This window comes from Sturnira hondurensis, unplaced genomic scaffold (assembly GCF_014824575.4).
Source record: "Sturnira hondurensis isolate 20B ecotype Veracruz unplaced genomic scaffold, ASM1482457v3 Scaffold0006413, whole genome shotgun sequence".
Lineage (NCBI taxonomy): Eukaryota > Metazoa > Chordata > Mammalia > Chiroptera > Phyllostomidae > Sturnira > Sturnira hondurensis.
In genome coordinates, this window is record NW_028079044.1 from 47,717,154 (window position 1) to 47,741,887 (window position 24,734).

A 24,734-nucleotide genomic window follows, 5' to 3' on the forward strand; every position below is an offset into this window, starting at 1 on the left:
ACTTTACATCAAAGGCCTCCCTATGTCTTTGTATCCCTGGTAGGTGGCGTGCAGGAATCTGGGGAACAAGGCAGCACGGGTGTCTACTCCTGAAGAGCTATTTGGGGAGCCTGTGATTACAGAGCCGGAAGCCCTGGGCCCTGCGGCTTTAGACTTCGGGCTCTCCCCAGGCTGGATACCTGGGCCAGGCAACAGAGCCAGAGTCCTGGTAACTACAAAATATGGCATGTTGGGCTCCTCTTGCCAAGAAACCAGTAGGCAGGAAGGTTCCCCTCCAGGTAGGATTGTACCCTGGCCTGAGAAAGGCATGGTAGCTGCAGGTGGAGACCCCGGAAAGGTGAGACTCTGGGTCATGCCGTCGGGTAAACCGCCAAGACCAGCAGAGGTGCTGTCTGAGGGCAAGGGGAATATAGGAGAAAGAGAAGGAAGGCGGTGTATACCAGTTGGGGACATGGGACCAGCTGTAGTGCTGGGGACTTTAATTTATCCCTTGTAAGTGCCCACAACGAAGACAGGCCCACCGGAATGTAGGAGAACCACTCTTAGAACCTGGGTGAAGTAGGTCCCAGGGGCACGAGGGGTGGACCATGCTGGGTCCTGGGCTGAGACACCACATCTTCAGGAAACGCGTATAGAGAATATTCTAGGGCTGCTGCTGGCACACAGCCCTCAGCTCTCAGCCTCCGCTGAGGAGCTGAAGAGAGGCATGAAGGTCATGGAAGGTCATGATCTATTCTACACCGAAGTGTAAATGCTTGTAACTGCAGCTCAGATATCTCAGGACGTTCATCCCAGCTGCAGAACTCCCCACGGCACTCACAGCTCTCTGTTGAAACTGCATCACAGCTCAACCTGTCCCTTTGTTTCCACTTTTTTCCTGTCCACGGGTGCTGATCCCAACAGCACTCCCTAACAGACTTCCTGCATCTCCGTCTTGGAGTCTTGGAGGATCGAACCTTACTGATGTAGTCAGCTTCCAATATTTGTTGAACAAATGACTTAATTAATGAAGTTTCTTTGTACCATCCAGACCCTTAGATGGATGACAATGACAACTATCTCATAGATAGTTTCGTCCTCTCTTCATTCATGTTTGTAAATACTTACTGAGCCTCAAATAGGCCCTAGGCACTGACTTCGATTCCACTGGCGACAGGACGACCCAGTCCCCTTCCTTATTGATGGGGCAGCGGGTGGGGACTTGAATTTAGATCAAGTCGTTCCAGGGAAACCTCTCTGGGTATGAAATAGTTAAATGAAACCTCAAGAAAGAGGAGGAGGTGGCCAAGAAAAGAGGCAGGTGACAGTTCTTCCAGGGAGGGTGACCCTACAGCGCATGCAATGGGAGAGGGCTCCCTGCTAAAGCTTTAACCTTGCTCCATCTGGGTGCTCTTGGGCTGAACCACTGCCAGATTATGGTGAAAACCCCAGGAAATGATTTTCTGCCCATAGATCTCTGCCCCGAGACTCTGTTCCCCCAGTGATTTGCACAGATCAGAATTACCTTCTCATGGTTGTCCCCCACCGTCCCCTCCTCCTTGCTGCATAGCAGATGGCTGTGTCTGGGAGGTGGTGGCGACAGCTCCTAAGGAAGTTTTTGGTGGGAGCCTGAAGGAGGCGTCCTATAACGCCATGGTTACTATGGCGAATTTTATTGGGTCTTTGGGTTTGCCGAAACATTTTGACTCGTCATTAGCTAGGAGCTTGTTTTCTGTGAGAGAGCAGCGGTTCAGGGTCGGCTAAGTACAGCCAAACTGGTGTTTTCCCAACTCACCGAACTCTTAGTCCTGACTTTCCCAAGGAAGCCCATGTTATCTTCTGTTTTACTGTATTAAAAAAAAGGTGTTTATTGTTTCAAAAGAATATCCCATGGACCTAAGAAAGATCTGAAAAAACAAAGAGTTCCTTAGGTCCAAATTGAGTAGCCCAATTCAAACCGTCCATGTAAAGATATAAAGTCAGCTCTACATGGAATGACTTTGTGAAGTTTCTCAACTGTACTGTTTTCAGGTTTGGAGGACAAAGCTGTCTCCCAGCATTCTTTCCTCTGATGAGGACAAAGGAAGAGAGCAGTTTAAAATGACAACTCATCAGTAGACAAATCTTGGCCTACATTTGGTTGTAGTAGGGAATAAACATGAGCTGGTTTGTTAACAAGGGCTCAGTTTATTCTGTCTTTTCCAAGTGTATTAATTTAATGCTTGAATCAAATAAAGCGTTCTTCAGCCCTGGCTGGTGTAGCTCAGTGGGTTGAGCGCGGGCCTGTGAACCACACGATCGCGGTTTGATTCCCAGTCAGGGTACATGCCTGGGTTGCAGGCCAGTTCCTGGCAGGGGACACACGAGAGGCAACCATACATTGATGTTTCTCTCCCTCTCTTCCTTCCCTTCCCTTCTAAACATAAATAAATAAAATCTTTAAAAAAATAAAGTGTTCTTCTAAAATGTAACTACATGGTGGTTCTGAGTAAGTGCAGTGTGTTTTGGTCTACGACGCCGGGCTATATCCACTTAGTAACACATTAGGTATAAAAATATAACAGAAGCCAGGAACATAAAATGTCTCTAGCCTACGGTGACTCATACCTAAAACCATCCTGTTCACAATTTTTTTCATAAATTTGCTTATTTTAGATTTATATCCTAATTCCACCACTGAACACAGCTCAGTCTACTTCACCAATTTTAAACAGTGGGACGATTAACCTTCCAGGATGGCCATGAGATAAGAGATGTTCACAAATAGAAAAGTCCCACCCTGGTACTCCAACTGAGCAGCGCAAAGGTCTGCTTCTGGGATTCTTTTTTCAACTCATCACAATTCATTTTATTCCACAGTATGTTTAAGGGAATGTTATTCTCAGGAATATGTGTAGGATTAGAATAATTGTAAAAGCTTAGGAAGCTCTGCCTGTATCTGGTTGTGGGAAGGGGAAACATTGACTTCCCCTCTCCCAGTCTCACACTCCTCCACTCCTCCTGTGTTCAGTGCGGATAATAGCTGGACTGGCTTCCTAGGTGGTTGTGCGTGAGAGGTAATTGCACGGAGCCCTTGGCATACGATGAGCATTCAATACATGTTAGCTGTTACTATTAATAGCAGTTTCTTTCTCATCTAGACGATGTAGTCCTTTAATGAGGAATTTTGTGTCATGCTTAACTCTTTTGGACTCCATAGCTATTGTGAGAATGCTGTTACTTTGCAAACTGGGACACTTTGGGGAGCAAAAGGAGACAGAGTAAATCTGGGGTGTTCTGGACACACCGTGATGTGTGGGCATCCTCCCTGCGGTGCGTACCGCTGGCGAGACACAGGCCGTGTGTGTAGGCCTTCCAACTATATTCCCGGGCAACTGCTTAATAAAGAGCAGTCACTGCCAGTCAGTAAGTGCAGCACAGCTCTCGGCTCTGAGCACATGTCAGCTGACAGACTAACCCCCCACCACCCTGTGGAGACTCGGGTCATAAACAAGTAACAAACACCATAGCATCTCCTGTGCACCGGTGAAAAGTGCTATGGAGCAAAATTGAGCTGATTAAGAGAAGAAAGCAATGAGAGAGACGGGAACTCTTCCTCCCGAGGCAGCCGGGGAAGGTGTCTCTGATATGGTTATATTTGAGCAGAGGCCCCAGAAAGGTGAGCAAACCATGCAGGAATCCAAAGAAATAGTGGAAAGTGTATATTCCATTATCGGGAAACATTGACAGCAATCGCCCTGTTGAAGGAAAAGGTAAAAATTGAACGGACGATGGATCAGATATGAGCTAATCCACTTTACAGGGACCTTAAAAACTCACTTCAGGTACGTGTAGTGTCTTCTCTATAATGTTGGCTATTTGATCTTTAAGCAATTCATAACATATAGCTTTATCCAGCTGTTACCATTACAGAGATAATAGATTCATTAATTTTCTCCTAGGTGCCTGGTGCTTTACAGAGCATATTTCATTCCTTATAATAACCAGTCAGTGTGGGGGTGATGACACCTGCTTTCAGGTGAGAAACATGAGGCTGGAGAGGTGAGAAGACCTGTGTACACACATGGCCGGGTGGTGGGGCCTGGGCCCGAAACACTCATACGCGTCTGCTGATTCCAAATGCGCGGCCTCTTTCCTGAAGCCTCTGCTTTTAACCCCAACACCCAGATAAGAAGCTTGTGTTCATCTGAGAAGGAGAACAAACATCATGACCCAGTTACTGATGGAAATTCATTCTTTCCCTCATCATTCACAAACTTTCCTTGGGACCTATGATGTGCTAGGCCCTGTCCTCCATTCTGGGGACACACTGGTGAAAAACAGACACAATTTTTCTATCTGTGTGCCTGCCTCAATGGCACTATAGCTAAGCACCTTATTTGGGATGGTAGGAGGTAAAAGTGATTTCTTAAAAGTAGAGCCAAGTCAAGGGAGGAGGAATGGGGGGTGATGCCGCGTGGGACAGAGGTTACAAACGGAAATCAGAGTCCAGGGTAGATGCTGTCATGGAGAGGTGGCAGCCAGCTTGGGGGGTAAAGCGTGTGGGTCTCTGGGTAAAGGGCATCCCAGGAGGAGGCGATAGCTTGTGCCAGGGCCAGGAGTGGATGCTCCAAGGGTCTCTAGACGAGAGTGAGCCGGAACAGAGTGAGTAGTGGAGAGAGCAGCAGGAGCCAGGGCAGAGGAAGGCGGAAGGCCAGAGGCGGAGCGTGTGGGCCACGGGACGGACACCAGCTGGACCAAAAGGGGAGTCCCGCCAGGTTTGGAGCAAAGGAGGGGCTGACTTGCTGATTTACATTCAGCTCAGAAGTTGTCCTCCCAAAAGCTAGAACTGACAGGACACAAAATGGTATGTAGGCTACTTCCTGATTCCTTCTGAAGTTCTTTAGCCTGAAGAGTCACTCCCCCACCCCTATCCAGGACACCTTGGTGGCTTTGAGCATCCCTTCAAACTTGGAATGCTCGTGATTCTAGAAAGTGAAGCAAGAGGATCGGAGGCACTCAGATGGGGATTCCTTGCTCCCACCCTGAGTGTTTCTGTGGACAGTTATGTTAGCTTTTGAACTCCAGAAAATACAGACTATTATTTGCAGAACTTTCTTTATGATCTGGGAAGGGAAATGCGGGGAAGCCAAGGAGCAGGTGCTGGGTGGGCTGGAAGAGCTGCCCCCTCTCCCGGGGACTGTGGGGGGCAGCCACCAGGGGGCACTGTTCTCACTGGAGACCACCCACAGGGGTCTGTTTCTACTCTCCACCAGGATCAGGTGGGGGAGCCAATTAGCAGTCATCCCCTGATAACAGTTCATCTCTTTGGCTCATCAGAATTTTAGAAATGGTGACAGAGAGTTTGCCAAGTAAGAGGAACAGGAATCCCACTAGGAAATGTTCAGCTCAGGATCACAGCCTGCCCAGTGTTCGGAGGGCAAGAAACCTTCCAGGGCCAAGCTTCCGGGCCAGACAAGCAGCACGGCTAGGGATCCACAGTCCAAAGTCAGGGTATTACACCGTTTGGTACATTAAATACCAGAAAACCAAAAACATACATTGCATTACAAACGCCAAGCATGTATGAGCGCTCTCTGCGTGGGTCATTTAGGGTAAGTGTTGGTTCAAGGGGAAGAAGTGGGCTTTGAAATACATGTTCTCCCACAACACTTAATCAAAATAGTGACTCAATGGAGTTCCAATATTGTCTCCATTAGCTGTTATTTCTTTTAAAGGTCAAAGAGAACGCTCACAGAAAGAGAAGTTGTTTTCCTTTTTTTTTCCTTCGGTAAGACACGCCACCTTGGAGAGATGATGTTTATATTAAACACATTCTTCCAGCTTCCCATTAGAGGATGTGGAAACACCAAAGGCATACATTTTCATTAATCAGGCTGTTTGCCACTGCCTTGGCTTAACCTGCTGCCAACTTTTTCACTTTGGCCACGCTCCTCTCCCCCGTAGCTCTGCTCATTCACTCAGTAATTATTCAGGGAGCACTATTTATGTGCCAGGCGCCAGTCTAGGGGCTGGAGAGACAGCAGTGAAATGAGAGAATGGGGTCTCTGCCTCCGTGAAGTTTCCACTATAAGCTGCATGATAATAGGTAACACTTAGAGCTAGGCACTGTTCCAACACTTTACCTGAATCACCTCTGTTAATGCTCACTCCACCCTTATGCACGGGGCCTATAACTGTCCCCATTTTACAGAGGCGGGAACTGAAGCTCACAGAGGAAGGAACTTGTCAGGTCATAAGCTAACGAGGGGCACTACCTGAGTCCAAAGCCAGTCACTCTGGCTCTGGAGCGCCCATCCTCTCTTTTGGCCAAAGCACCTTAAATGCGAGAGTGTATGTTTGCCAAAGGTTAGCGTGAAGGGCATGCATGCGGGCACCTCGTCTTCCGGCAGTGGAGGTCTTACCTTACAATCTGCCCTTTGCTTGGTATCTCTAAGGTACCCCAACCTGGAATTCCCCGTTTTCCTGCCACCTCCACGGTGAAGTCTCTCTCAGTGTCTCCGGTCAGAATTAATGACACCTTCTTCCTACCTCCATAATCCACGGAAACTCCGGGAACTCTTGGGGAGATGATGCAAAGGGAGGAGAAAGGGGATGATGGAGGTGATGCAAATCATGGTAAAGTTGACAACAATGAAAATGGTGATCTGGGTCTCTTAGGCAGTAATGGCCTTTTGTACATGCAAACAGGGCAGCTGCCTCTCGTGCCAACAGCACACACTTTCTGCCAGCAGAGTTGTCACATAAAAGGGGAAGAACTGCTTGGAATGGGGTGAGTGCCGTGCCATTGAGGTATTCAAACAAAATTAGGCTTAAAATTTGATAGGAAATGTGGAGATTTACACATATTAATTTATTGAATAGATTCTACTTTTTTTATGTTGTTCATGATTCCTCCCAGAACCAGTCCCAAAATTGAGTGGGCAAATGAACGAGAGGAGGACTCAAAAATCCTACTCATTACTGTGTATCTACGGGGGCCATGTCCAGCACTCCTTTCTGAGACTCAGGAGGCTTGTTGAACTTCTTTCCTTTTTGGAATTCAATTATTCTACATCTAAGCAATTATTTATAATGTCAAGAGTCACAGGGCTATAAGCTTCAAATTAGAAGGAATTTTAAAAGTCATTAAGTTCAACCCCTTCCCCTTTGTCTCAAATCCCCGATGAGGGCATATCTCTCTCAGTCTGTCTGTCTGTCTATCCATCTATCCATCCATCCATCCATCCATCCATCTAATTCAGTATTTGTGCCAACTTCCTCTTTATGAAGTCAACAGATTCTGTATGTTTATTTGATAACTCAGCCTTATCAAGAGCCCTTCTAAGAAGTAGTAAGAGTAACTATGTTTAATCAAATTGGTGTTTTCCTCTTTAATGATACCATCTATTAAATACCGTGGAAGCCATGCATATTTTTTTACCAGAACAAAGGAAAAGCATCACACTGGCATAAGGTTTTATGTAGGGTCACTGGAGTTACAAATTGGCAGATCTGTTGAGTTGTTTTCTCTTGGTACGATTCCTGTTCAGCAGCTGGCACTGCAATTTTTAGCCTTACCCAGGATTTGAGCCAGAGAGAAATAGGCCAGAAGTCTGGTAGAAGCAGTAACCTGAACCCTGGTCCAACCCAAGTTTATCTCACCTTCTTGGACCTTAAAAGTCTACTGTCTGTCATACATCCTCTAAAGAAGCCACAACTGCCAACTGGCCCTGAATACCAGCCCTGGATAATTCCCTCCCTCCTTTCCTCCCTCCATCCTGTTCCCCTTCCTTCCTTCCCTCTCTCGGTCATGAATACATATTTATCAAATATGGGATGTTGAGAATATCACGGTGAGCAAGCAAATCAGACCCATTCCCTATTTTATGGCACTTATTATCAGGTAAGAAAGATACAGAACCTACACACACACACACACAACACACACAATGGTATAAATTTTCTATGGAAAGTAGGGGAGATTTAAGAATGGGAATAAGTTGGGACCACAGGAAGGGCAGAGGAAGACTCCCCAAGAAGGTTTCCCTGAGGTGAAAATGAGGGAAGAGCCCCTCAGACGGAGAAGGGAGGGAAAGTCAGCTCAGAGGCAGAAGGAGCCATGGGTCTTTCAAGGATCTGAATGTCGGTCCTTGTGACTTTAGGACTGAGAGGAAGGGGTGAAGAACGGTACCACTGGAGGGAGACAGGGGTGGGATTCAAAGGGTGGGTCCCAGGAGGGAGTTCCATCTTTGTCGTAAGAGCAGTGTCAGCCACTGGTAGGTTCTAATTCCTCATCATAAGAAAAACACCACCCTGCTGACATTGTGAACAGCACACTGGAAAGGTTTGAAAGCGGATGGGGGAAGGCTACTGTGATTCACATGAGGAACAGTGTCTCCTGCACCAAAGAGGAAGGAGCAGAGACAAAAGTGGAGAGTTGTGAGGATGTTTAGGAGGCCAATTTGTCAGGAACTTGTTATTGATTGGTCAGGATGACTGAGAGAGGGAGAAGCGACAGGGATGCCACCGGGCCCTGTGGCTCGGGCAATGGCGAGGATGGACTAGAGCTTCCGGGGGCCACTGAGATCAAGACCCAGGATGAGGATGCGGTGAGGGGGACCGTGTCCAGCACTCCTTTCTGAGACTTAGGAGGTTTCTTGAACTTCTCTCCTTTTTGGAATTCAATTATCCTACATCTAAGCGATCACTCATAATGTCAAGGGTCACAGAGCTGTACGCTTCAAATCAGAAGGAATTTTAAAACTCATTGAGCTCAACCCCTTCCCCCTTGCCCCAAATCCCTGATGAGGGCATCTGGCTTCTGCGAGCACCTCCAGGAATGACATTTTAGTCCCACGGGGCATGATGCAAGTTCAAAGAGTTATCAACGGGAAGCTGTCTGTCACTTCCTTTTGGAAGGAGTCCCACAAACCTTCTCCAGCTATAATAACTGCCTGGCATTTATTCTAGTGCTATAAATTGTACATCAGATGAAACAACATCTGATCTGGATCTTTCTGGTCCCCAAATCTCAATTATAGAGCAAAAACAAATAAATAAATAAATAAACTACAAAATGAAAATGGCTTTGTCTTAGATGATTAGATCATTAAGTACTGGAGAAGAGTTGCAATGTTATCTCAAGGAGCAGTCAATGTTAATTTATTGGGCAATGCACCATGAATACATTTTGCAGCCAGTATTGATTAGAAATTGCATTTGGATGTTGGTAATGGAGAACCAAAATAACAGTGGACTAAACACATTTGGAGTCTAGTTTATGTCACATAAAAATGATGGAGCAGTCCAGAGCTCAAACGGTGACTTCACAGTATTCTCAAGGTCCTAGGATTCTCGTTTCTTTGTGGCCCGCCATCCTGCTGTGCGGCTTCCACCCGCAAGGCCCTCCCCTGACCCAGATGGCTGGTGTGGTGCCTGGTGTGGTGCCTGGTGCAGGTGCCTTTGCCTCTGCTCACTAGACAGAAAGAAAGCTAAGTGGGGTCAGGTGGGAGAAAAAAGGCAGACCTCCAGGATGAATCAGCCCGAAAAAAATGAAGTTTATTAACTAGCTTTTAAAATGACCTTTTCAACTTTTTTTGTTCGTTTTTTTTTACAACCAAAGTACCTTGAACCAAGGTCTGCTTTTGCAGGACAGCAAATGAAAATTTGTCCCTGCCATCCATGAATCGGGAAGCACTTTGCTTAAGGAAAGACTCTGCTGTGGCCAGCTGTAGGGTGATGTATCAGCATTTGGTGCAAAATGGTTTCTCTTCCTCAGAAGAGTGTTCTAGATGCATGACTATGGGGTGATTCCTAAGGACCGATGTTTCTGTGCATGAAAGGAGTGCTGAAGTAGTGGGTAGTCTGAAAGCTGGGGGGCACCCCCTCCTCCCAAGGAGCGGTCCCTGCTTGCCGTGTGCAATGGCTGTTAGGCCGGCAGGAAGTGGCAGGGCCCTCCCATTTCACCTACCGCTCAGGCGGTCAGCCTCTGGACCGCCCACCTGCCTCTGGCAGATTTCCACCCCCACGGCAGCAAGGCAGCCGCCCGCTGTGTGGCCACATCAGATCCACGTGTGTTTCAGAAACAACGGTACTGCTGCCCTGGGCTTGGCTTTTGGTATCGGTTCAAAACTCTTTTACATTCATCAACTCCTTTAATATTTATAAATGGTGAAGTTCTGACAGCATCTTGTTATAGACAGAATGACTGATGTACAGCAGGTCTACGGGAGTTCCTGAAGGCCACAGTGTCTGTTTCCTGGGGTCTGCAGACAACGAAGAGGAAGCTGCAAAAGCCAGCCTCCTGGTCGGGGACGCTCGGGCTGCATAAGTGCCCAGCTCAGCCACTTCTGGGTAACACTGACAGACAATGGCTTGTGGATCACAGCTGAAACTCACATTAGGAAAAAGCCACATAGGCGATTCTGACAGGCGCCACAAACTCATAATTAAATATTCAGAAGGAAGAGGCTGTCTGTCAATTAAACATCTCAGTCGCTATTTCCTTGCAAACAAATCAGCTGAGTGAAATGGCACACAATTTTACAACTCATGGTGTCTGAGGTAATTAAACCACTAGGAGAAATTAAATATTAAATACAATCGAGTACAGAATTCTCTCAGCATTCACTACATCATTACTTCTATTTCTATTCCTTTTCAGAGGTCACAGGCCTCAGCAAGTTCCATGTTTGCTATGAGATTTGTCATTAGCTGATGTAAGGAGACAAATCAACCAGGAAAACACACGCATCCCCACGTTCCCATTCATTCTAACTCAAGGGAATAAAAAAGTCTTAGAGCCTGAAAATCTCAAAAGAGACTTCACAGTGATAGAATTTTCGAGCAATGAGGAAGTCACCTCGGGGCCACCGAAGGTTGAGTGGTCTGTACAGAGAGTTGCATGGTACTGGATGTGAAATCCAAGGTCGGTCTTTCAGTGATGACAAGGTGCTATTCTCAGCAGAATGTGCTGCCCCTGGCTCCACGAAGCAATAATGTAATCATAAGCATTGCTACCGTTCGGAATACTAATTTCATCTTTCTCCTTCCTCATTACTTTTAACGCATTGCCTCTGAAACTAGCAGAGTTAATTGACATAAAGTAGCCTTCAAGGACCATCAGATTGAGGGGCAGCTTTGAAATGAGACAGATGTGGCTTAGAATCCTTTACGAGCCGTATGACCAAAGGGAAATGATGTAACGACTCTGAGCTCAGCGTCCTTGCTCTAAAAAGGGAAGCAGCAGTATGGATGCTAAGATGACTGTGCAGGCATTTACTCAAGAAGCCTCTTCTGTGAGCGTCCCCTGTGATGTGCCCGAGTCTATTCCAGGGACACACCAAGAGGACAGTGCCTGTCCTCAGAGAGCACATGGGTTGGTAACAGAAACAAGTAATTCCACCCCTACCTGACCACTCCCTTCCTCCTTCAGGTCTTCATGAAGAAATACGCATATATCCTCATCTGAGTTCACGCCAGCTGTGTCCTTTGCAACATAAACGAGGGCCAGGGCTGGGGGAGGCAAGCTGGGGCACAGCTTCGGGAAGCACTTCATCCCATGGCGGTGGGAGTTCAGGGTTCCATGTCACTTGGCTCAAAGGCGTTGAATTCAATTTGTATGTTTCTCATGAATAGAGAATGGGGGACTCTATTTATGTGACGTCGACTGTCTGGGGTCATGAACTTGTTCTTACGTCAGCTGCCCACCACCAATAGGCTAGGAAGGCTCACCCAGGTATAGGGGGAGTTTGACTTTGAATTTAGAAGAAAACAGTTTGTTCTTATTGATTTTGATTGTGTTTCTTGAACTGACAGTAGAAAAATGAATGAAGTGGAATAATGGATGGTTCACAAACCTGAAAACAGAAGAACTTATACCATCTTTTCGGACTTCACGGAGTCTCCTTTGTTAACTGCTTCAAGTCCCACATCCAAAATCAGGCTTTCCTTTGCCTCAGGCAGCCTACGGACAGACCGGTCCCGTTACGATACCAACTGGCCTTCATGTGATTGGTTTTAAGTTGTGGGAAACCGTGGACTGAGTGACCACCCAGTTACTGCAGCAGCAAAGTCACGGCCTTCTGCTCAATGCCGTCCTCTCAGGAGTGAGACAGCCCAGCCCGGCTGCTGCGGAGTCAAGTAGGGAGTCAAGTAGGAAGGAGGGGGCAGCTCACGCCCACAGCTGTACCCGTGTGAAGCCAGGGGGTGGACATCACTGGCAGCCAGAAGGGGAGCCACGGAGAGGTCAGGTCAAAGGATCAATTTTGGGAAAACCACAAAGCAAAGAAGGACGAAGTGGGGTGGTGTTGGGACTGAAAGCCAGAGGGCTGAAGTCCCGGTAAGGGGAGCCAACGAGAGGGTCAGCCCTGCCTTAGTACTTGGACTCTATTGTGGATGGACGGGCTGGATCTATTTAAAATTTCCAGCAATGGACACATACCTACGAATAATTTAGGCCCACATTTTTTCCGTTTATTTTCTTCTTCTAATTGTTTTGACTTGAATAATCTGAATAATCACTTGGCTTTTCCTTCATGTTATCCATTATAACTTCTTTAACACATGTGTAGCAAAAATTCAGCATGTGGCTTTTAGCCCGAAGCACTTCACAGGATAGCTTTCGGGGCACTTCTGCCTGTGTTGGCCAGAGAAACTGACTTCTGTCCTCTCACTGGTTTCGCCTCCTGTCGATGACTGTGACCCTGTGCATTGGGGGAAGTCAGCGGGGACGGAGACGGACATGTCATCTTCATTCATTTAAAAGTATGGTGTTTGGAGCTCCCCATGGGCCAGGTGCTATACCAGGTACTAGGGACACAAAGATGAGCAAAGCAAAATCCTTGACCTCAAGGGGCTCATAGCCTGGTGGGCACATGGGAGCATTATGACATTTCCCCGAATAGGGGGAAAGCAGCATGTAGCGGTGTGTCTCGGAGAGGGACTAGAGTCTTGTCTAAGCACTGTGTCTGCCCTTCCTTGTGCGGGGATGGGTTGCCTGAGCTCCAGGTCAAGCTTCTCAGTTTTTCAGCTGGCGTCCCTGTGAATGCAGAGGGCCAGGGATTGCTCGGAGCTGCAGACCAGCCTGCCCCTCTCCAACACGAGGCAGGTGCCCCTGCAGACCGTGTGATCTAGTTACCAGGATTGGGGTGTGTTTGGTTTGTGATGAGGTGATGGGTAAATAACTGACACCTTAGGTCTTCCCTGGAAGGCTGTTACGTTCCTCACTAGAAAGGGAAGTCCATAGCTGTCTACAGTATCTTTTGGAGTCTGATCTTTCTTTTAAAAAAAATCCACTGCAGCTTTGAGTTTCCTGCTTTAGAGGTCTGCGCTAACAGTAGTAGCCCAAGACTTGCCCTGATATAAAATATTTTCTGAATGCTGTGTTCCAGACGCATTCGAAGAGCCAGGTACAAACCTGCCCGCTCTGCACCGGAGTCACAAACTCCCTCCTTCAATCCATCAAGTATCAGCCTCATTACCACAACAGCCCTTGGCTGTGAGTACACAGAGCCTAGCACCCAACAAGCAGCTGACAAATATCTGTTGACTAATAGACCTTCTCAGCCTCGTTCTCCCCTTCTTTCTAATGCTGTCCCAAGTCTTTGTGGGCAGCAAGATCCGACCTGTTTTTGCCATCCTGTCTTGCTGATGGAGTGGCCCGGTGTCAGGATTCTGGTCCCCAAATATAAGCCGCATTGTTGGACAGGAGTTCCGGGGGAGCCTCTCCCAGGGCAGCTGACTCAGTTGTCAAAGCCTTTTGGCCATCTTGGCCCCTTGTTCTTCGCCCTCTCCATTTGCTTCCCTGCAAAGTGGCCGTAGAGGCTTGGAGATGTAGCCAGTGGCTTTCAACTGAACTTGAGGAAAAGACCTCCCTGTATGAAACCTCCTTTAGGCCACCCCTGTGGATTGCTGGCAGGGGTGTCCAACCTGCGGCCCTCTAGCCGCATTTGGCTCAGGACTATGAATGCGACCCAATAACAAATCGTAAATTTACTTAAAACATTATGAGATTTTTTGTGTGATCATGTGTCACAGTGTATTTAATGTGGGGCCTGAGACAACGCCTTCTTCCAGTGTGTCCCAGAGACACCAAAGTTTGGACACCCTGTTACAGCATCTCCTTGGAGAGCTCATCCCTTCAGGAAGCTCATCCCTTCAGGAAGCTCATCCCTTCAGGAAGCAACCCCTTGGGCAGGTCTGTTTGGTACAAAGCCTCAGCTTCTGATGAACCCAAACCTCTGGTGCTGCAGCGACCACCCGTTGGTCTTTATCCAGTTCCAGGGGACACACAGAGAATAACTGGCCTGTCTTCCTCGTGGCTGCACCCCCGCAGGTTGGAGGACACCCGCCCTGTCTCTTCCGCATCCCTTCCATCTATCTCCAGGCCTCTCAGCGTCCTTCCCTTTTGTTGGTCTTCCTGTTCTGTTAAATTTCTTATGCTGCATTTCTTTTTCCCATGTTCTGAGTTAAACAAATAGGCGTATTTTGCTTGTGCATTCCCTAATCCTTAGTCATCGCTAGTTGATAAGCAATCAGGTGTATTCAGCCTATAATCACACACACACACACACACACACACACAAAGAAGGAAATACTCGGAAATGGTTTACTGCAGTCAACTGGAAAACCAGTGGACACAGGACAAGGATGTTTTGTTTATAACTTGGTTCAAAAAATAGTTCTTGGTTCACCTGAAAATTATACGCTGGTCAGCACTTTATATAGAGATAGTAGTTGGGACAATATTGTCATTTTTCCAGGTACCCAAAACATTACTATGACTTAAATTCACATCAAGCTCATGTCTTCACCATGAATAATTTTATGGTTTCCTGACTTAGGAGCATTTAGGGGTATGAACAAACAGTTTAGGCAAAAAGCTCCGGAGCGAGGCAGGAGGGATAGAAAACCCCAGTAACTAATGAATGTGCAAGGTACTGCACATGTTACATACATGATCTAGGATCTTACATAAATGAAGTCCAAACATCAAATCACGGACACGCCCAATCAGAGTCCAGACAGAGCTATCAACGGAATAGTGCACTGCAGGTTTATCTGACATCACAGAGTTCCAGTTCCAGTTCATCGGTTGAGAAGGTGGTCACATAGTTGCATTTCCTGGTAGAATGGTTTTCATTCCTACCAGGACATGGCCCGGCTTCCCTTGGAGTGTCTGGCACCTCAGGGGTTAATTAATCCACTCTGCATTCTTTCTCTACCCCGCAGGGCTGACTGTGAAAAAAATCTTGCAGTGAGAAAAGCTGGCTTTTGAAGTGCTACTTAAGTGAGCTGACTTCTTAAAATAGTCCCTCATAAACAAAACTCACATGATATAATGTGAGTGTGTAAACCCAATTACGTTGTCTGGGGAAGCACAGGGCAGATTCTTCTGGCGTCCACGGCTCTGTTGTGGCCGGCTGGGTCAAGCAGCAATGTTGCTAGACTCAAGCCCCAAGAAAATGCCTGGGGAGATCTTATTTTCAAAACCTACCCTCTTGCTGACTGAGGTGCCAACAGATAGATCACAGAAATCAGCCAACCTTCAGTTTCTGTTACCTTGAATTCCTGCCCAGAGAAAGTGGAGAACATGCTTCCAAATCGATACATCAAGTGGGCTGATACACTGTCCACCTGCGTATTCTGGACCTGCTGGACCCTCAGGGAATCAATATTGAGCCCATTTGTTGGTGAGAGAAAAGGTTTGAGAGGAATGCTGTGTCTCTTATGTTCTGAAAATAAACACATGTAGGGCCAACCGAATAGGCTCACTTGTGAAATGAATAAATTAGCATCCTAAGAAATATTTAGACAACAGTGAAATGTCACATCAGCGTGATGGCTGCAGTGTCCTTTGATTACATGTTGCCTGCAGCATGGAATTTGGGATAAACTTAAAAATCTTTCCCATTTTGGCTCGGTTTCACCTATTTTTGATGAGCTCCTAAAATGCCATCAATCATCAAGGTATAAATATGACTAATGCATTTGTCCTCCTTAGCATGACATTGCAGCAGCTGCTCCTGAAGTGAAGTCCTCCCAGTCTTCCCAGTCCTCATCCAATCACGCGCTGACCCACCGATACCAGTCGGATGCCATTGCCGGGTAGGAAGGCGAGCACATTCACCATTCCGTCTTGCCAAGCACCCACCCTACGATCACTTTACAGCTCCCTCCGAGTCAGACGTCGGGTCTCTTTGCAACTTCAGGGCAAAGGTGCCTACCGACTAGGATGGCTGGATTTAACTGGTCATTTGAAAAGTTAGTAAAATTATCCTGGGGAAAGACTACTCTCTATCCACTTCCAACTTGGAGGGGGAAAAGGAAAGGGAAGGAAAGGAAAGGAAGGGAAAGATAAAACCAAAAGGGTAGTCTCTGGGTGTTTTTCGGAAGTGAGAGAGAGCACTTCCGTTTCTTGGCATTCAGCGGGGTCTCGTGGGAGACCGACACTCAGATCTGCGTTTGAAAGTCATTTTCTCAAACGTGCTGGGAAAGGCAGTTGGTTTTTTAAAGCCTATATGATTGGCTAAAGGAAAATGGAAAGGAATAGGGATACTTGGGATTTTAAAAAATGTGCACTGTAACTACTGAGGTGCACTCATTTAATGGTATTTGTGTGTTTTGAAGTGAGTTTCTACCTTGATAGCAGTTACCAAATTGGGATGATTTCAATTTTATGTCATTTGTTGTATGTGAAGTAGCCATACAATTCCCTTCATCAGTTTGAGATAGCAGACACAGACAAAAAACACGCAATGTATGTTCATGTTACATTTTACACATGGGGAGGAGACGTAGGAAATTCCATTATACTTACTTTATCTTTACTGGGGAGTAAAGACAATGATCAGAAATGCATTTAAAAGCACACACAAATCCTGCTTTTCTCCTGACTCTCATCTGCTCAGACCATAAACCACCATCTTACCCAGTACACAAAAATGTATTTCCCTCCCAAAGGACTTTTAAAAGGCTAAACGATAAACTAAGTCTCTTGCTATTAGTCCAGTGTAATGACCATCATTTAATTAGCACTTCTCTGGCTCTGGTTCCTGCTGTTGACGGGATGTGTTTAAGCCAGGAAAGAAAACGCTGCATGGGAATCTCAAATCTGACAGCATGACCTTGAGCACTAACGAACTTGGACTTGCCTACCTGGCTGCCTTCGCTCCCAGCGTTATCTTGGAGAAATCACCTCCACTCTGCCACTTCCGCTTATCTACCTCACCGAGAGGTTACAGAAGACTAATTAGCCAGAAGCTTGAATATTCAGAATGCCCCAGAGGAAAGCATCGAGCAGCACTCTTTCTGGTTCCTCTCGCTGCCTCTGTTTTCCAATAACTAAGCCATCTCCACCATCTTATCACTAATGAGCTGAAGGATGAGGACGAAATGAATTTTAAATGTTAGGTAGCTCATAATATTGTCACCAGCAATTAGCATGGAGGAAAACGCTCATTATAGCAGCAGCGCCTAGAATTTATCTGCCCCATGAAAACACCCAGCAAATACCTCATCATTAATGTTTCAGCTGTACATACAATGTCATTTTGTAATGACTTTTCAGATCGACGCATTGAGTGAGCAGGATGAACGGCTTATCCAGGAGGTGGGGAAAATCTGTGCCTTGAGGGAGACTCCGGGCACAGGCACTAGGGTCCTTGGTTTCAGTCACTCACGCAGAGCTGATTTAACTTGAAATGCAGGAGGCTTCGGTCGCCGTGGTGTTACCTGTGGCTGAGCCTTGTCGGGGTGAACATAACGAGAGCCCTTTAAACGGGGCTTTGAACCTGGAGAGACTGATGTTTCCTCCGTATTTGCAATGCCACCTGGGACCTAGTAAACACATGCATATGGGTCGTTGCATCTGCCCTGGACAAAAATCTCTGTTTGGTTGGGAAGTTCACAACTTGGGTGAGGGGAGAAAACATGAACCACCCCTTTGTTGATGACAAGGAATCTCCTGGGCAGCCCTTTTTAGGGCCCATCTGGCACCCACCGTGGAAAGTGCTTGGTGATCTAAGTAAACACAGGCTCTGCCTCCTCCATACAGGCTGTCTGCAGGGATTCGCAGCTTGGCTGTCAAGCCACAGACATAAGTCCCTGCGGTGGGGGATGTGGGGACGTGGGGTCGTGGGGACGTGGGGACGTCCAGTGGGTTCTAATAGCTTGGGTTAAGGACGCTGATCATCACCGGCTCACTGGTTACTGCTGGAAATGGCACTTTCAGTGATGTGGAATGGCTGCTCAGGTATTCTGACTGGATACTCATTCTCCTGTCCTGCTTCTCGAAAATGCAAAGTGACACGGGAGCCATCCTATTAATGGGAATTAAGATTAATGCAGAGAAAGACGATACTGCAGTGTTTATGGCCTTCAGCTGACACATCCGTGTCCAGCCGAGAGCTCTGATGGTGAGCTTGCCGGAAAGAGCCTTTTCGCAGCAGTTGGGTCAGTCCCCCGTCATTGCCCTTTGCCTTTTTCCCGGTGGAGGTTGATTCACGTGCCGTGTGGGCTGGGACTCTCCCGAGTACCGAAACAGGTGCTCCTCACTCTTGGGCCATGTTAGGTACCCGTGGGTCTCAAAGGACAGCCCCTAGAAGGTCCCGGGGAGCGACCAGCCCTGGAGCGAGGATTTCGGTTTTGCTCTCAGCACTTGTTCGGCTCACCGTCTTTGGGGCGTCCCTTTCCAGTTTCCAAGAATCAGACACTTATTCTCTGAAATGGAAATGAAGGATGACCCCCCCTCTTTGTCATCATCAGAGGTGCCAATGTATGTAAAGGCACTTAGTTCCATGTTAAATCTCGTATCAAAACAAAGGGCTGGTATTGTGCTTTGACTTCTCCAGAGGTATTCATTCAGGTGTAAAAGACCCCCTTACATAGATACAACCTGCATGTGTGTGTGTACAAAGCTGTTGCCAACACATCAGGGGCCTCGTATGTCTTATAATATTGTCCCCACAATGAATAGTTTGGTTTACTCAGTGACTGCTGCGTGTTTACCGTGTGCTGAGGATAACGTGAGACAGTAGTCTTTGCTCTTGTGTGGTGTTTACCTTCTGAGGGTGCGGGGCGCGGGGGAAGGAAACGCAGTGAAGGTAAACAAATGTGAGCATTTCTGAGGGCGGACGTGCTCTGGGGAAAATAAAACGCGTCACGCATGGGGAGTGAGTCTGAAATACAGCGAATGTGTCAATCACGGGAAGACCTGGGGAAATTGTTTTAGGCAGCAGGCGCAAAGGCTGAGGAGTGGGCGGAGCTTGGGATCTCTGGAAGAAAGTGGACAGTGGGTTTGGAGTCAGAGGAGAAGAGCAAGAAAGATAATCAGAGAGGGAAGCAGCAGCCAGCTCGGAGGGGCATGGTCAGGAGTTAGAATTTTATTTTAGCTGCTGTGCGAGGTCGTTGGCAGGTTTCCAGGGTACCTGGTATAGGGCGGGGCAAAAGTAGGTTTATAGTTGTTTGCATGAGAAACAACACAATAACTAATAAGTAATAACACAAGAATTGACTCTGTGTTTCACATACTCACAACTGTAAGCCAACTTTTGCCCCGCTCTGTATATTACCAAACAGGGAAAACTAAACAGTAGCTACGCAAAAAATCACAGATTTTCTTTTTTGATGGGATTTGTCTTCATCGGTCATCCATCATCTCTCTGCGGGATCTAGCATAGAAGCTGGAACCTGTAGGGGGCGCCAAAGGAAAACGTTTTGTGGCCAAAGCCGCAGGGTTCTTTCAGCACCTAAAGTGAAGGATAGCGCTCTGACTGCTCTTGGGAGTCAGGTAAACAGGTGACTCAATTTAAGAAACCAGCTCATCTACAATTCCTCCCGAAACGGCAAGTTGAATGAGCTTGGCGTGCATGTACCGGGACCTTGGTTTTCACAGTGAAGGATTGTTTATGATGAGGTGGGCGTGGGAAGACATTTTGGGGTTATTTTTAATCTTCTGCCATCTGGTAGTATTTGAGTAGAGTATAAAACAAATATGGAACCAAAATTGACTTTCTGGATTCATTTGGCAAGAACAGTATCTCTATACTTAGAACTTAGAAAATATTCATCTTTTGCCACTCAGGATGCGTTATTCCGAATACTATTCCAAACCGACTTGGTGAAATCTTTGAGTAATATGTCCTAAGGAAGGCTAGTGTATGGAAAGCAGTAGGTTATAATAAATGAATGTTTCTGCAAATAATCTGATAGTTATGCTGTATTGTGAAAGCAACTCACAGTAAAAACCGAGAGATGGGGAAAGGAATGGAAAAAGAAGAAGAGGGTGAGGGGAGAGGGAGGAGAGACCTGCTAATGTCCAGGCATTGAGTAACGAAAAAGCTGAAAGGCATGAGCGAGCTTGGAAGAAAGTGAGAGAGGCAGACGGGATGCAGTTCAGATCCATGTGCAAACCAGACTGAGAAACGCAGTTAAAATCTAATTGTATACAATCCCAGGTTGAATCTTTATCATATGTGGGTTTTAAAAGTTCCTGGTAGTTTTGGTAAAAACATTCGTTGTTGTCTTTAATTAGGAAAAGTTCAGCTGGTCAGCGCCCTGCTAACTGAGGCTTCATTGCCCGTCTCACGCCTGATGACCATGGCCATGTACTTTACATGCTCTTTGCTCTGTGCAAGGAGAGTTCACAAAGCAGCCAACCAGCAAAAGTCCGAGTGCAGACAGGGCCATCGGAGAAGGAAGGCTCTGGAGCCGACCAGGACCCCAGAAGGTCCATGCTGGGTGAACCACCCACATGCAGTGCCAGCGCTGAAAACTCAGGAACAGCTTTCAGGGGCGTTGTACCAGTTCATTCTGAGAACCTTCCCCTCAAAGCTGGCCACAAGCAGGAAGCGTCGCTAAGCTACTGACACAGCAGAAGTGGCGCAGAGCCTGAGGCCGTGCACAGTGTGACCACACCAAGCAGCCAGCCTGCTGTCCTGGTGGGTCTCATCGGCCTTCCGTGGGAAAACACTGAGGCTGACATGACCCCCTCAGCTTTGTCAAGAAGCACCCACATTTAGTCTCCTGTTACTGACCAGATATTCGGCAAAGAAAGCGCCAGACCATTAATTATCTATTGATGTTAATGAATTTAAACAATAGAGGCACTGGCCACCTTCTCATTCACAGACAATGGGAACTTTGCTCACCTAAACACATCCATATTTAATGGGGAAAGATAGGAAGAAAGGAGGAGAAAGAGACCTAAAGAGTCAGGTTCCACCTAAATATTTCAAGCTATCTACATCTAAACGCCCCTTTTCAATGAAGCAAAACTTGCTTTCTTTGTCCATGACACCACCACCCCAGTTCCTGAGGTTGACTTACTCAGAGCGTTGGGGTTGGCTTCTGAAAAGAAGATGTCACCTTACGTCCCCAAGGCAATAAAGAGTTCCCAGCTAAAAGCGTATCACAGGACTGTCTGCGGCGCTGGGTGAGATCACGCAAGTAAGCGTCCAGCAGCAGCAATCAGGACGTGTTTAGCAAAGGTCTCCTCCTACAAGGACGGAGGGTTTGTGGCGCAAAGATGCTCAGACACCCGGCTCTGAATTCCAGAGTCTCTTCCAACTCCCTGCTGTGACTCCCATGAGTAAAGCTGTTGAGAAATGGGTCACCTTCTAACTTGGGTGCCTCTCCTCTCCTGTCTGCTGCTCCAGGGGCCACGGACCCTAGGGGAGCAGAAAGAAGACAGCTTCTCAGCTGATGTCAGAGAAGGATTACTCACAGGAGCAGGGTAGAAGGGCAGAGCTGGTAGGAACTTTAGACGTCGTTTAGTTCCAATTTCTCTAAGCAGAGAGAAATACCACCCACTAACATCCAGCACCTCCTAGGTGCAAGGCACTGTACTGAGCTGGGGCAGGGGACTTGACCAAGTAGGCGGCCTGCCTCTCAGAAAGCTCTTCCTAACTCACCCAGGGGAGTGGGGGGAGGAAGGGGGGAGAGCAAGGCAGGCAAGTTACCTGGTTGATGGAAATGACCGCCAGCCGGGGGATCACCACTTGGTGGATCACCTGCAGTATGGAGGTGCCCAAGCCAGCCAGGATGGCCCAGGTGAGCGGCAGCGGCAGCATGCTGTAGGTGGCGAAAAGTGTGAAGAGCACGTAGCCGATGCCGTCTCCCAGGAGCCCATAGCCAAGGCCTGCTGCCAAGATCTGGGTGGTCATGGCCACCCAGGTGACCAAGCCGCTGTACTGCAGGTACGTGTGAGAGGTGGTGTCCTTCCTGACCACCACCAGGGCGCAGATCACCACCTCGATGCCGGTGAAGAAGCCCAGCAGAATACCCTTCAGCGGGTCCATGGGAGCCGAGGCCAGGCTCAAGTGGAGAACCAACAGGGTGAGTTTGGTCAGCACATCCAGCACATTCATCACCACCTCGGATTTGCGCCTCTGGCCCAGGAAATAGCGCTGGTAGAGGCGCTCCAGATCCCGGGACTTGAACGAGTTGCGCAGGGTGGGGAAAATGACCCCTCGGTAGCTATAGCCCCCACTGAGGAAGAAATCCGAGTTGCTTGGGGCGCAGTCGAGGTGCAGGAAGCCCAGGTCGCCCCCTCCCCCGCTGCCGCTGGCGCTGCCGCTCCCGCTGCGTTCCGGGAAGACTTTGGCGCCCCCCGAGCTGTGCGCTCTCTCCCCCGGCCCCAGTGAGTAGAGAGGTAGCGCCGAGTCGCCGGACAGCTGCGAAGCGTGGTGGTTGGGGCCGCCGCCTGCAGAGTCCGAACCTTTGCCGGAGCCTCCACTCCCTCCTCTTCCGCCGCCGCTGCCCCGGTGCCCGTGAATGAAGCGCTGCTCGGTAATGTGCCGCACCGCCGTCTGCCACAGCAACCGCTGTGGCCGGGAGCCGCTCCCGCCGTCGCCGGCCGGGGGCGTCGGGTGGATGGTGTAGAGTTCCTCGCTGCCGCTAAGGCAGCGCACATCGGAGAGCTCCATGGCGCCAGGCCGCAGGGGGAGGCGCAGAACCCGAGGGAGGCGGCTGGGGGAGGGGGCTCCTAAAGACCCAAAGGCTTTTTGGTAGGAGCTTGGCGGTGAGCCCTTCGGTCCCCCGCCGCCGGGTTGCAGGAGCCCAGGGCAGGAGGCCCCCTGCAGTCAGGTCATAGTGCGCCCCGGGCAAAGGGCGCCTAGAAGATCGCCGAAGACCCCTGCGTCCTTGCGCGCCGCCTTCCCGCCAACCCTCGAAGCTTGGGTGCGCGGCAGCGGCGGCTATTTATCCACAGAAGCTGCAGAGCACTGAGCCACGCAGCACCCTTCCCGGGCTCAGGCTTCTTGGCTGGTTCTCCGCTCAGCGTCTTGGCGCAGCCTTTGCTCTCCAAGAGGCTCCTGGGCGCCGCGCTTCTGCTGCGCGCCGGGCGGGTCCTGGCTGCGGCACTGGGCTCGGGACGCCCACGACTCGGCGGCTGAGGGGGGCTGGCCTAGAGTGACCCGCGACGGCGAAGGGTGCGAAGTTAGCAGCTGTGCCTGGAACGGAGCCCTTCGGAGAACTCCATTGCGCCGGGATGGGGAGGCGGGGCGGAGCTGGGGGCGGGGGCAACGAAGGGGGAGGAGTGGGGTGCCCCGCGGGCGGGTTGGAGAGGTGGTAGCCTTGGAGCTAACAAGTCATCAAACAGTTAAATTTGGAAGAGGGGGTGTGTTGAGGCTCCCTTCTGGGCTCATCACTCCTGGCTGTCCCCACTTCCTGAGCCAGAACTGACAGCGCAGCGTTGGCTCCGACTCGATGCATCCCTCGGGGCCGGGGGAAGGTTTCAGGGTCCCAGTCGCTGCAAGGAGACGAGGTCAACCCTTCCAGCTGTGCTTCCTAGTCGCAGATCACAGTTCCCATTTCCTACACTTCGGTCTTTGGAGTCCATTTGGCCCGGAGCTGGGAAGCGCTGGAGACGGGGGCAGAAAAAAGTGGGGAGGGCTCCAAAGCCCACAGCTCTGAGAACGAAGAGAAGCCATCCGTGCGGACCCAAGACGAGAACCGAAACTGGGTGCGGAGAGTGTAAGGTTTAAGCGAGAAGGGAGGCCCGAGGCCGCTGGGAAGTCGACCGAGACGCTTCCGGATCCAGGGAAGCGCCGCGTGCCGCCCTGGCGCTCTGAAGCGCGCTGCGGGCACCAGGCGACGGAGAGGAATTTGGAGACCTGTCAGATCGGCAGACACGGGCGGCGACTTAAACCCGCCCAAGCGCCAAGCCACGCCCCCGGATCGCTGGGTGGTTGGGGGGTGGTTGGCAGGTGCCTGGCGCCCAGATCTGGCCTGGACACCGCAGGTCCTGAAGGCTGCAGCCAGCGCAGGGAGGCGTGGAAGAGGACAGCTGCGGGCTGGGGCGGGCGGCGGCGCCCCCAGACTTGTCCCAGTGCGCGGAGCCCGAGCTCCAGCTGGTGGTGCGGGCGGGTTCCTCCGCTGATCTTTTTCTGGCATTGGCTCTGGTCCTCCGCAGGTGCGCAGCCAGGACTCGTAGGCCGCTTTGCCCACGGAGTCCAAGAGCCCAGCGCAAGGAACTGAGGGTCCCCTTTCCGCCCTCTCCACTAAAGCCAACTTTCGGGCTAAAAAGCAAAAATACCCCACGAAGCCCAAATTTACAGACAAGCAGCTTCCTGTGGAGTCTCTTTACTACACTAATCCTGAGGGGTAGAGGGCGCGTCCCCGAGCGCCTAGCACACCAACTTTCTCCCCGCTCACAAGAGGGGTAGAGGAGGAAGACCTGAGGAAGGCATTTCCAGCCCCTTATTGGAGCCCCGCTTTCCCACCCGCCGAACTCCGGTGCTTGGATGAGGACAAAGCCCCTGGGACGCTCGGAG

The 24,734-nt window shown here is 49.2% G+C and overlaps 1 protein-coding gene across 3 annotated transcripts in view; it reads right to left on the minus strand.

Moving 5' to 3' along the window:
* ADCY8 (adenylate cyclase 8) overlaps positions 1-24,071 on the minus strand; it is a 157,120-nt gene extending 133,049 nt beyond the window's left edge. For all 3 annotated transcript variants that reach the window (XM_037048562.1, XM_037048561.1, XM_037048560.1), the window contains exon 1: positions 21,921-24,071. In XM_037048562.1, coding sequence (XP_036904457.1) covers positions 21,921-22,886 — 966 coding nt within the window. In that variant the 5' untranslated portion in view covers positions 22,887-24,071. The remainder of the gene's footprint in view (positions 1-21,920) is intronic.
* Positions 24,072-24,734: the final 663 nt, after the last annotated feature.